Source organism: Lepidothrix coronata, unplaced genomic scaffold (genome assembly GCF_001604755.1).
Source record: "Lepidothrix coronata isolate B3197 unplaced genomic scaffold, Lepidothrix_coronata-1.0 Scaffold3, whole genome shotgun sequence".
In the NCBI taxonomy this organism is placed as follows: domain Eukaryota; kingdom Metazoa; phylum Chordata; class Aves; order Passeriformes; family Pipridae; genus Lepidothrix; species Lepidothrix coronata.
In genome coordinates, this window is record NW_016690183.1 from 3,239,810 (window position 1) to 3,252,584 (window position 12,775).

Sequence of the window (12,775 nt, forward strand, 5' to 3'; positions counted from 1 at the left end):
CAAAACATCCAACTTTTTGACAGGGCAAGAGAGCGTATTTTTTTTGTCTGATTTGTCAGCTGACAAACATGGGCCAACAGTGCTTCTTGGTATCAAAAAGTTTGATGAAAATCACCCATTGCAATTCCATCAGCTTTTTAGTAAGGGAACTTGGAGAGTGTCCTTCCTCCAGGCACAGCTGCTGTGCCTATGAGCTCATTCTCCTTTTCAACTGATAGAAGTTAGTCAGTGGTTTCAATAGTTACTGAGGAGATAAAGAATAGCTGCCAAAGAAAAGAACAGTATCCTGCGTCCTTTCTCTACCATACATTGGACCAAGCAACTGGGCATAAATGAGCATTGCAAGTGTGGGAAATGAGAAAAATATCACACCAAATTCCCATTCATTTATGTATTAAGGTAGGATGAAGTGCAAAAAGCTAGTGTATTAGAACTCTAACAACAGTACGTAAGAGCCTCCCCCAGTCAGCATCTTTAAATGCAGAATACAGCTATCTGTCTGAAAGCTTGTATTGTCTAACAGCATTTGGCTCTGAATACTAGCCAAGAGGGGATACCCTGCCAGGACAGGTAAGAAGAACTAATGCAGAGAACACACTGTAACATTAAAAAGTACTTCATTTTTTTCTGTATAAGCTGACTTTTGAGCTTCTGCTTAAAATAGCACCCTGAGACTTGGTTATAAAATAATACTGACATTTTATACGTGGAGTTGTATTTTGAAAGAATGAGTGGTGATGTCAATATGGGAAACCCTTATGGTTTTGCACATATGAATTGAGTATTTCCAAACTCTTTTCATGATTCCTATTCCAGTAAAAGCACAGGATATAAAACTATTACAGAGGAAGGGTTTTATGGGACTTTCTGGGAGTCAGGCCAATCATTTCAGGTCACTGAATGCGTCAGCAGATGTTTACATCATCCAAGCTTAATCAGAGGAAATAAGGAATTAGGGTTTATCAGCATCATCATAAGTCAATTGAGTTGCATAGTCCATAAATAAAGGGATTTGTGAATAAGCATGTGATTTGTGAAGTGCTGTAAACGTTAAAGAGCTCTTTGTGTAAAATATGGACTTTTCTAAAGAACACCACTGAATAATCTCCCATTTACACTCCATGTATGGAACTGGGAGGAAGAAAATTAAGTCAGAAATGGTGGGCCATGTCTATCAAATAACTCTTTTTTTATTTTCATGTTCCACTTGAGCAGAAAGCCACTCTTTTAGCCAAGTCCTCAATTTTTTAAACTGATATAGGGAAATGCATTTATCATTTCCTTCAAAGGTAGCTAATGTCTCACTGCTTCTGATTTTAGAATGCATACCACAAGCCAACTAAGAGATGCACAATGAATTTTTATTCTTTCAATTAAAAGCCAGGAGTTAGAACAGCAAATAAGAACTTGCAGAAGAGGAAGCAAATGATTCAGAACTGTAGTCCTTATGAACTATAAACTGCATGTTAGGAAAGAGATTGTATATATAGTTTCACATGCAGAATACTGGCTAAATATCAAGGAACTGTAGGAAAGTGAGAAAAATTTATACTGAAAATTTAATTCTAAAGACAGAATACTTGAGCCTAGGATCAAATAACGAGGAAGTTATTCAAAGGAAGTTTGAATATAAAGGCCAAATAATTAAGCCTTCAACAGGAAAAATTTACAGGCTCAGATTACACAGCTGATAAATGAAAGGTATCTGGGATAGAAAAAACCCAGAACAGATTTGAAAACAGGATAGACTTTTGAGAACTGGGTAAGCTGAAGGTTCTAAAATAGATTAGTACTGGAGATAAAGAAGCAGACATAAACTGGACTGCTCAGTGTTGGAAAAAAAACATATATAAAACACAAACATACAGGTGAAAGAATGTAGTGCTTCTTGAGATGAGTGGCCAAAAATAAAAAGGAAAAAACTGAACACAACACTAGATGTTATCAAAGTGGAAATCACCCAGAAATAAAGAAACTTGGTTATAGTACTTTTACAAAGATGAAGGAAGCAATCATCCTGCGCAAGAGAAAAAGAATTCTGTTCTAGATAGACAAAATACACCTAAGAAACAGAAAAAAACTATAGCTCTGATGTGGCACCTAAAGTTAACTATGGCTGTTATAGTTAAATGACATTGCAAAATTAAAAGGCATAACCTTCCCCAAATCTGGAAGCAGCTTTCTAAACAAATTTTTATTAGTGTTGAGTAAAGCTGAGGGGTCCTTACGTTGGTCTATATAACTATGTGTTCACCCATTCCTGAAAATTTTAGGGTTTTTCCCCCAAAGATAAGCTTAGTATGATGTTCACTATCACCATGCAAATCCTCTCCCATTAAACCACTACCACTGCCATGATTTTAGCTTATTTCTCTATGTTGATTCCAGGATATCTTTACAATTTGCCATTTTGCCAACATAATTCTATTTTCCTTGTAACTTTCCCTCATCATCCTTAAAACTTATAAACACACAGTTCCACCATCAGGAAAATAGCAAAAGCAGTTATTTTCATATGTAAGGTTTGAAAACAATATTACTTAGGAAAAAAAAAGATCAGCTAAAGCAATTCAGTCAATTAAGCAAACCAAACAGATTATAATCAGTGCAAGTCACTAGAGAAAATTATTCCCGAAAAGAATAACAGTATGGAGTCATTTAGTGAACAGTAGGTTTATTTGCCAGAAAAAAAAATTAATGCAGTCAGAGTTTGGAAATAGCAGGACTCTGAAAACTGAGAGGACACAGCAGTAATAGTGATAGACCCTTCAAGGTGTTTTGTAGGTTCTAGAGTAGTTACAATTTTGAGTCCAAACAAAAGGCAGAAAATGGAAAATAGTTTTGCAAGAATTCCACTCCACCTTAAAAAAGTAATATGGATTGCTCACCAACCACCCTGTAGCCTTTGAAAAGTAAATTTCTGTTCACTAAAAATTATCAAACAGCTTTAAAGATCCTTTATCAGGCATCCATAAAATAATTATAAGTCAATTCTTAAAATAAGCGTGTCTCAAATAAGGTTAAGTAGCTTATACTAAAACTCTGCACTCACTATCAGATTTTTAATGGCCTAGTAAGGCTCGCAGTGAGGATGCTTCTGATGTGAAACTCTGATGAGTACAAAGAATACTTCTGTTAACACAGTACAGACAAACACAGACATTAAACAATCTTTAAGTACACACCATTGTGCATCATGAATAGAATGTAACAACAATACTAGCAATTTTTATGATACAATTTAGATAACAGACGACAACCAATATTTCATCTCTTAAATTGATCTTTATGTTCAGGCTCTTCCAACTTAAAAAAAGCTTGAGCTGATATACACAGACTTAAGGGCAGACTTTCAAATACATTTATGCTCTAATGGAATACCCAGTGGAATTTAAAGAAGCACATCAGGTATCAAGTTTTATGACAACCATAACCATCATCATGGTTAAATCTACTTTTGCACACACGGTTTGTGGGTACTGGGTCTTTTTCAGGTAGTCTAAAAGCAGCATCAGAGAAAGAGACACTGTCCACTGTTCCTTAGCACATTGTTGAGAAGAAGATAACTAGCTTTCAGTAGTTAGGTCTTAGGATTATTAAAAGAGCTGCAACAAAAAGGAAGAAAGATGAGATCTGTAAAAATTTGTACAAAAAAATAGACCTTATTGTGGCAGGAAGAATGTGACAAAGAATCATGGGAGTTGTAGTTTTCTGGGTTCTCACGCATGCTCAATCAATACTTGATTGTCATTGGTTGAAAGATCATGTGACATGTTTAAGCGCTGTATTTAAACCTAAGCATTTTGAAATCAACCTTAATTCTGCTCTGGCACTCATGTCTGAGTGGGGTTCATGCCTCAACAACGCCTTATCGGGACTACAGCAGGTTACCAGGAACCAGGAGCAGCAAGCTCTGGGGAACCTGTCCAGAGGTGTCCATCTCGCCAGGATCAAAAAGGAAAAAAAGGAAGAATACAGCGGGCTGGACTACCTCTGCAAAAAGGGACAAAAAAGGAAGAAAAAAGGCCCGGAAGAAAGGACAACAGAGCTTCTGCACTCAGAGGTAACCAAAAACTGGCAAAATGGGAGGGTGGATTACCCGTCAGGAAGGAATTTCCTCAGAAATTAAAAAGACAGCTGAAGCTGTAATCCACTTTTTAAAAGAACAGAACAGAAATGTAGAAAAAAAATAGACTTTGGGACTTCCTGTATTGGATTTCCATAAATGATCCAGCTCTACCTTTAACTGGCATTCACCAAGTGTTATCTTGGAGGAAAATAGGAAGCAAGTTAATTGAAAAAACAAGTGAATGTGATATAGAAGCTATCAAAAACTTAGCAGCATGGAGAGAGGTTATGACTGCCTTGAACTTATGTTACAAAGAAGCAAAACCAGCCAGGACAGCAGACCTTTTTGCCCCCAGCCCCCCAGCCGACCGCGTGGCCCGAAAACAATAGAGCAGGGAGGGTGCACGTTAGCGGAGAGAGATGGGGGGATGGGAGGGTGGGAAGAGGGAGCACTGGGGGGGAGACAGTGCAGTGGCAGTGTGTAGTCTGGAAGCACATGGTGCTGGGTTCACCCTGGAACCATGTGCTCCTTGGCGCGTGTTCGGGGCCACACGTGGCACTCGCCGCGGGCGGTGCACCCCCCACGTGCACGGCTGCATGGCTTCCCACCGCACCCAGCCCTGTCCCTGCAGCGAGGGTTCCATTGCCGACCGGGGCTGCCATAGGATCCCGTGCCTCTCGGCGCGGGGCTGCTGGAGTGATGGCCCTGTGGCCGGTGGCCAGATCCGTGGCAGAGCCACTCACGGCCGCGCCGCCCCCCCTGGACTGGAGGGGGGAACAGCGCGGGGTCGGCGACTGGGGCTTTGCCTGGACTGCCTGCCACCCAGGCCGGCAGCGTGGCTGGGAGGTAGTTTCGTTGAGAGGCCGCCTGCCCCAGTTGTAGTGGCCCCTGCACCGCAGGCACCCGGAGCCACCGTTCTTGCGGCACTGCCAGGACAACCTGGGGCCTGGGCGGTGGCGGCGTAGGGGGCTGCCAGCTTCATGCCGGCGGCTGCGACTGCAGCAGCCGCCTTGGAGCTTACAGCTGCGCCCCCCGCACCATATGCCAGGCCAGGCAGAACGGTGGCCGGGGGGGCTGGGGTGGTGGCCGGGTCAGGTGGTGTGGCAGCGGCTGCGCTGCGGCAGAGCGGAACGCTGGCGGGGGTACAGACCGCCAGCGCTGTGGGGGCTGCAGCCAGGGGGCAACAGGCAAGCTGCTATTGCAGGGGTCAAGAGAATTTGCTAGCTCACTTTAGCTATGTGGCGGCCATGAGACCACCACAGAGAGAGTGCGGGGACGTCGCCGGGCGGCTGGAGCTCTGGCCTAAGGCACCAGCAGCAGCGGGGGCTGCGACGGGAGATCAACGAACAGACTGCTGTTGCAGGGGTCAGGGCGGTCCACTAACACCCTTTGGCTGTGCAGCGGCCATGAGACCACTGCAGAACAACCACGCAGCAACATGGACACAGCCAACTTACTCCAGCAGTGAAGCAGAAGTGAGAGTGCCTCTTCCGTTACCACCAGTTCAACCAACGCACAACAAATTCACAACCGTTAAAGCACCACCGTGGATCTCCTATCAAGAAACCAACCCACAGCCCTTGCCAGCCTCAGAACAGCTTCTACGCCGAAGATGGCCTGATGGAGGAGGAAGAAGAGAATTTAACGCCCAAGAAATCTTAGCCGAGCTGTGGCAAACTGAACTCAGCGAGACAACAGAACCAGAAAAAAGACAAGCAGTTTTGGATCCTGCAAAAGAGGAGGAACAGCAAACGTGGCTACAGCTACTACTTCAGCTTGAGGAGGAGAATGTAGACTGGGAAAGCACACAGAACATCTGCCTGCCCAAACCCAGACCATCAGCAAAGTCAAAGCAACCAATGTTGAAGTGGACTGCAAGTGTACTGACTGCGTTGCTGGCAATGACAGCTGTTAGTTTTGTACTGCAAAAATTTCAGCTGGGACAACACCATCCACCTACTGACAGAACCAACAATTTAGAGGTAACAGACATACAGCTATCAGCTACCATGTTTAATTTTCTAAGTCACTAAAGGACAACTTTACTAATTGACAGATTATCTGCTATTATAAAAAGTTCTTTTGTGTTACAGGGGTTAAGAATAATAATAAGAGGGGCCTCATATCAAGTACTTACTTCTCACTATTTTAAAATGCTGTTAGACAATATGCCATACACAACATGGAAAGTCAAACCTAAACTAGTAGCAAAGAACCAACCAGTTACAATTTCAACTACAGAAACACAGAATTCTTTATACATAGTCACTGCAAGAGCCTTGAGAAAGCAAAACAAACAAAACCCTCATACAACACAAGCCCAAAGATGCTCCACAAAGTTTCAACATAGAACAATACACACCTAAATCCACTCAAAACACAAACATGCATAAACTGGCCTATACCCAAATTGAACAATTAGAATGGGAGGCAAAGACAGGAATTCAAACATATTTAGCAGCAGAACAGATATAACCTCACAATGGTCCTTAAAAAACATCCCAACCTATTTAACAAGTTTTCTTAAACTATCATCCCCAAAGCAAAACACAGACATTATAACCAGCAATAACCCAAACATTAACTCTGTTTCCATTGGACCCACTGAAATCACTCATTCTGTAGAACAGAGACTGTCTCTGTCAAAGAGGAAGTCAATTAACAGCAGATTTTTCCCAAAGGCAGCTTTATTGCAGCTGAACCCACAAATGACCCAAGAAACAGGTAACCCTAAATCAGTAAAACAATGGCCTTTCCTTAAAACAGAGGTGATGCATTTACATACGCTATTAGAAAACCATATAAACACAGCCTCACTATGTACAAAAATCCTTTCACTAATCTATCAATCTCTCAAACCTAAAGAAAGATGGGTTTTCATGCTTTTTGCCCCTATCTCAGAGTTGGAAAAGAAAGAAGTTTTTGAAACTGAGATTTTATAACTTATTTTTTAGTTAAAGAAAAGGGTAAAAAACACTTCTTGCATGATTGCCTTTGCAAAAAAGGAAATAATGTGTTGCCTCTTAAACATAATAACAATAGTTTACTGCTTAACAATTGGGTGGAATTAGATTTTGTCATTTTCTGCCGCTATTCCTGTTCCTATAAAAACTTTCCTACTAACTCCTTGGCTAAACAAATAAGTGACTTGCCTTTGGGTGAGGAAGACAACAAGCAAGCCCCTCTTATCTCTCACTCAGAATCTCCTTTTTTACATAATGTGGAAAAGGAAGGCAGGACATGGTGAACTAAAACTTTGCTAACTATTCACTCATACCACTGCATTTTGCATTGTCAAGAAGATATAAGTTTTGCTTGTAACATTTGTAGTTTTTTCCTTCAAATCAGTTTTCTTAAAAGTGGTGTAAATTGTTTTCTTGACAATGGAAATAAAGAGTAGAGGGTAGTTTAAAAATATTTACACATGAAATTTAAAATCTCACCATCTTAAAGCCCAGTATATTCATTAATTCATATTTTTTAAATATAAAACTGGCTAATGCAAAACTTTTATTAAGTTTAGCAATTTCATGTTCTTCTAGCTATGATAAAGTATGCAAGATAAACCTTTTATCAATCAGCAAACAAAATTGCTACACATATTACAAAAACTGGAGCAATATAAACAATTTACTAGGGAGCTAAATTTGAACTAAATAAATTCACATACAGGCTGTTTCAGCATAAATTGTATCCTGATTACCAATCAATTACTGAACTCAAGGAAAAGAAAAGTGTGAAGGACCAGGAATCAGAATGGGGAAAATTTCAGAAGTGGAAAAAGATGTACAGTCATTGAAAGGACTTTATGATACAGACTTTACAGTTATTATGTATATACGCATTGTATGCTTCCCCAGAATTTGTATTTCCCAGGCATGTTCAGGCTTGTCCGCTTCCCTGCTTTCCTGCGGATTGGCTGGAGAGGCTGCAGGGAGGAGACAGCCTCCATTCACCCCTTCTCTTCCCAGTTCCTCCCACATTCCTCCCTCTTTCGCCTGTGCCCCATCCTGGTTTGTCCCCCCTGCCTGTCTGTCTCCTGCTCCGCCCTATGTTCTGGCTCTTTCCCTCTGGAGGTGATAAAAACTGCGTTCGTGCTGGAATAAACCCTCTACCTGCATCCCTCCCTCGTGGCCTGGACCCGTGCTGTGCCATGGTCCCATCCTCCCCTTTCAGACTGTGGCAGAAAAGGATTTGAAACCTTCTGCTTCATAGTATAAAAAGAGAGAAAAATTCTCTTTATTGCCTAAAAGCCTCTGTAATTCTTTTTCAGTATGTAAATTAGTGTCATTTTAACCAAGAACATTTAAGTTTATCTCCACAAAACCAGAACACTACAGCTTCAAAAATTTTCCCTATTTTTCATTCATTTCCCAATAGCTTTAAAAATAAAAGTTATTAGAAGATATTAAATTCTCAAATACATCCACATACATGCAATTATCACAATAATGTTATTCAAATAGTAAGTATAGAATCTTAAACATCCCCATATTTGTTACATTCAAACATTCTCAAAACATTTTGCTGTCACAAAACAACATACATAAAGTCATCAAGAGTGCAAAATAGCTGCTTGTAAATCGCAACTACCTAAGAGACTGAATTAAACCTGGTTACAGTTGTTCTAACTGATATTATTAAGAAATGGAGACTAAAACGTTCCAGAAAAATTTAACAGGACCAACAATGAAATCTCCAAAGAGAACTACACAACAAAAGATTATCTTTGAAGCCTTCAGGCAAAAAGCAAAAGACACTATAACATAGAGTGACTCACCGCTATTACTTCAAAAACTACAGGTTCACCTGAACCTTGCATCTATTCCTGCCCACCTTTCATCTGAAATAGACTGAACTGTTATTAACATGTTTGCCAAGATTGTTTTTAAGGATAAAGAACAACTACAAGAAATGAACAAGACACTGAGACCACCTGCATCCGGACAAACAAAGAAGGACAATTGAACAATAAGGTACAAACCTTGGACCAGGTTCAAGTGTTACAACTTACTCATGTACTTAGCACATTTAAGTTGTTTTGTAATTAAGCTATGAATGTTATAATTGATTCATGCTATGCTACAGAGTTACTTTCACATCTCGAAGCCTCCTTTCTTCAAGATTTCACTAACCCTCTCCTTTGTCTGGAAAAGTGCACACCACATAATTCCTTGTTAATCACACAAAATCTAACTCTTACATAAGACACATCCATTCACACACTCTCCAGGTAGAGTGGTGCAGCAACACACAAGGAATGCTTTGGGGGCAAGGGAGAAGTGGTCAATGTGTAACCCCCAGGAATACTTATAGAAAACATCGTATGTTCTAAATTTCTTAAACTGTGATGATACAAACCATAGCAGGTATGAATACCAACATAAAACTAAAATACTTTCACCTTCCAAAACACCAGTTATGATTAAAAATCTAATATCTAGGCAATGATCAAGACCAGTAGATTTCATAACTTGAGGGGAGATATATGCCTGTGTATCAAGGAGTGCTAAATTGCGGGGGATTCCTTCTGGACATATCAGGCCTTATAGTAGCCCTCCCCTTCAACAGAAGCAATCACCAAAAAAAATGAGTAAAGAAATTAGATTTAAAGAAACACAACCAATAATAGTAAAAGGAACACACCACACATTAAAAAACATACTCTAAAAACCACAAAAAAAGGGGAGGAAAGAGATATGGATCTGGTCCCTATATGTGTAAATCTACATTAACACTTCTTCAAAACAGGAACAATCACAAAGAAGCAATAAATGATACAACAGAACCAAAAGAAACACACAAACAGTAACCAATACAAAACCAAAACTCCATGATTCAAACACAATAAAGGGTTTAAGAATGCATGTGTGAGGAGAGAATGAAACGGTGGCCACCAGAGTATGAATGAAAAAGTTGAGTGGACATATGTATGTGTGTGTGAACTCAATATACTTCATAGCAAGACATTTTAAACACTACCTCAAATAACACCACCTCAAACACAACATCTACAACCCAACACATTTCCCTTTCAAATAAAGGTGATGCCATTACACAAAGTCACCCTCAGATAAAAGGTTATACACATTTTCAAACCCTGGGTAATTTAAAGTTGCTTGAATATTGCACGAACCAATAAAGTTGTAAACAATTCAATAAAGGCCTTATGACGATAGGCACTGATTTTTATAAATAGTTGAAATAAGATTGGTTATGATAAGAATGTTTAAAAATGTATTGTTTCACAACTTCTTAAATAGAGAGAGGGGAGATGTGGCAGGAAGAATGTGACAAGGGATCATGGGAGTTGTAGTTTTCTGAGTTCTCACGCGTGCTCAATCAATGCTTGATTGTCATTGGTTGAAAGATCATGTGGCATGTTTAAGTGCTGTATTTAAACCTAAGTGTTTTGAAATAAACCTCAATTCTGCTCTGGCACTCGTGTCTGAGCGGGGTTCATGCCTAAACAACACCTTACCTTAGCATCTTTTAGAAGATATTGTTTATTGATATATATTAATCAGACAAAAAGTATTCTGTGTTCAGTACTGAGCTCCCCAGTACGAGAGAGACATGGACATATTGGAGAGAGTCCAGTGAAGGGCCATTAGAATGACTAAGGGAATGGAGCTTCTCTTCTATGAGGAAAGGCTGAGAGAACTAAAACTGTTCAGTTTGTAGAAGAGAACACTCAGGGGTATCTTATCAATCTATACAAATACCTGAAGGAAGGATGCAAAAAGGGCAGAGCCAGACTCTTGTCTACTGACAGGACCAACTGAAAACACAGGAGATTCCCTCCGAACATCAGGAAATGCTTTCATGCTGTGAGAAATATCTCTAATTAAAAATGTCAGAGATGGACAAATAAAGTGAAACAAAGAACTTTATTAACAGTGCGCCAGGTGCACCGAACTCATGACCAGGTTCGAGCACCCCCAAATGGGAGGGATGAGCCCTTTTAAGACTCTTTGATTTGCATAACCACTCCCTCACTCCTCCCATGCCAGGCAATCTTTTCTTCCTTTAAAGGTGATCTTTGCTTTCTGGTGCAGTCTATTGTTTGTCTTCATCCACCTACCAGGTTGTTTCCCTGCCCCCAGCTGCATGGTCCCTAGGCAGCGATCCCAGGTTGGTCTCACCACCTTACATTCTTCCTGGCTCACCTTCACACTGTAGCAGTAAGTAAGCAGAACTGTAAGTAGCAGCAGGTAAACAGAACTGTAAGCAGCAGCAATAAGTAACTTTAAGTGAACCACAAGCAGCCCACAAATCCTTGACCACAAAATGGCTCCTCAACTTTCCAAACAAAATGACCTCCAGGTGTCTCGGCAGGAGGCAGCCATGGAAACCCCTGCTTGTAATAAAACCATCTTATTTATTTCCCACAATGCTGCAAGAGTGACTGAGCACTAGCACTGGAAGTCGTTGAAAGTCATCTGGACATGGCTCAAATTTCTCTAAAATGATTTTAGAAAATCAGGAAATATCTGTATTTTAAGTCATTATTGTGCCTTCAGTGAAGTGGAACTCATGAAGAGTTTGAAGAAAGTTCTAATTTTACTGCATTAATCAACTATGAACTTCTATTTCTTCAGCAAATGTAGACTGAATCCAGCAAATAGATTACCCTATTCAGTAGAATGACAGTGATTTCATTGGTTTCATACATACAATTCAGAAAGAAAAAACATTCCTTAATACAGAGGAAATAGTTTCCTTCAGAAACTTTCTAAAATCTCCCAGGTCCTTTTTCCCCCATAGTTTTTTCTTGTATCTGCTTATGTTATTGTCATAAGTTTGAAAAGAGATGTTGGAATTTTTTCCCAATGTTCGCACCCCTCCTCCCACCCCCCCATCTGTTTCTTCCGGGATGGGGAGGGGACAGAGCGAAGCCTCACACACTGGGCAGCATGGGAGTCGGGGGGAAAGTGGGCTTTTTTGGGAATCATGGTTGCTGCAGGTCACGCTGGGGGAGTCTTTTTTGGGGGGTTTTTTGGGTTTGGTCCGCTGACCGGACAGAGTGGGGCACCCAGTTTCAGCTGCCTGCTTTTCTTCTCCTGAGAGGAAGTTGGGTTTTTTTCCCCCCACAGGGCACCTCGCAGAGGACGACTGAAAGAGACCAGAGCGAGGTATTCTGTTTTCAGGACTGCCTGTGGGAAAAAGGACTCCTTCATCACTGGCTGTGAAGCCATCGGCTGCTGGCTGCTGCAGACACACATGGATACAAGCAGCTGTTGAACTGATGGGACAGTCCTTCCCCCTCCTTTCCCTCCCCCGCCCCGGGTTGCCGCAGGTTTCTTCCCTCCACCTGGGGAATTGGGACTTTGTTTTGTTTCTTCTGAAAATTTTTGATTGCACCATTTGTTGTTTATTCAGATTTTGCTAATAAAAAACTGTTCTTTTCCTTTTTCACACTTTCACCTGAGGTTTCTTAATTTCTAAGTTGTAATCTTGTTAAACTAAGACATTTATTGGTGCCCAAATCGTGGGGCTTGACTAGAGGAAATGTGGAAAAAGAATAAACCTTCTTGTTTAATTACCTATGTATTGCATATAGAGACACCATTAGCCATCATGTGATCCAGCTTCTTTTGGCATTTGGCAGTGTATATGGTCTTTCCATTTATGGATCACTTCTTAAAGATAGACACCGTGCCTGCAATAGTTGTGGCTGCTGTTAAGTTTGTAAAATAGTACCAG

The 12,775-nt window shown here is 40.7% G+C and overlaps 1 protein-coding gene across 1 annotated transcript; it reads left to right on the plus strand.

Annotated features, from left to right (window-relative positions):
• The first annotated feature begins 5,175 nt into the window (after window positions 1-5,175).
• LOC108499804 lies at window positions 5,176-10,358 on the plus strand. The gene is made up of 2 exons (XM_017820028.1): window positions 5,176-6,051; window positions 8,951-10,358. The coding sequence occupies exons 1-2, from the start codon at window positions 5,317-5,319 to the stop codon at window positions 9,035-9,037; spliced, it is 822 nt and encodes a 273-aa protein (XP_017675517.1). The 5' UTR covers window positions 5,176-5,316; the 3' UTR covers window positions 9,038-10,358.
• The last annotated feature ends 2,417 nt before the right edge of the window (window positions 10,359-12,775 follow it).

Coding starts and splice junctions, on each gene's coding strand:
- LOC108499804 (XM_017820028.1), top strand. CDS start 5,317: ATGAGACCACCACAGAGAGAGTGCGGGGACGTCGCCGGGCGGCTGGAG. Junction 6,052..8,950: donor ACAGAACCAACAATTTAGAG/GTAACAGACATA, acceptor ATGTTTGCCAAG/ATTGTTTTTAAGGATAAAGA.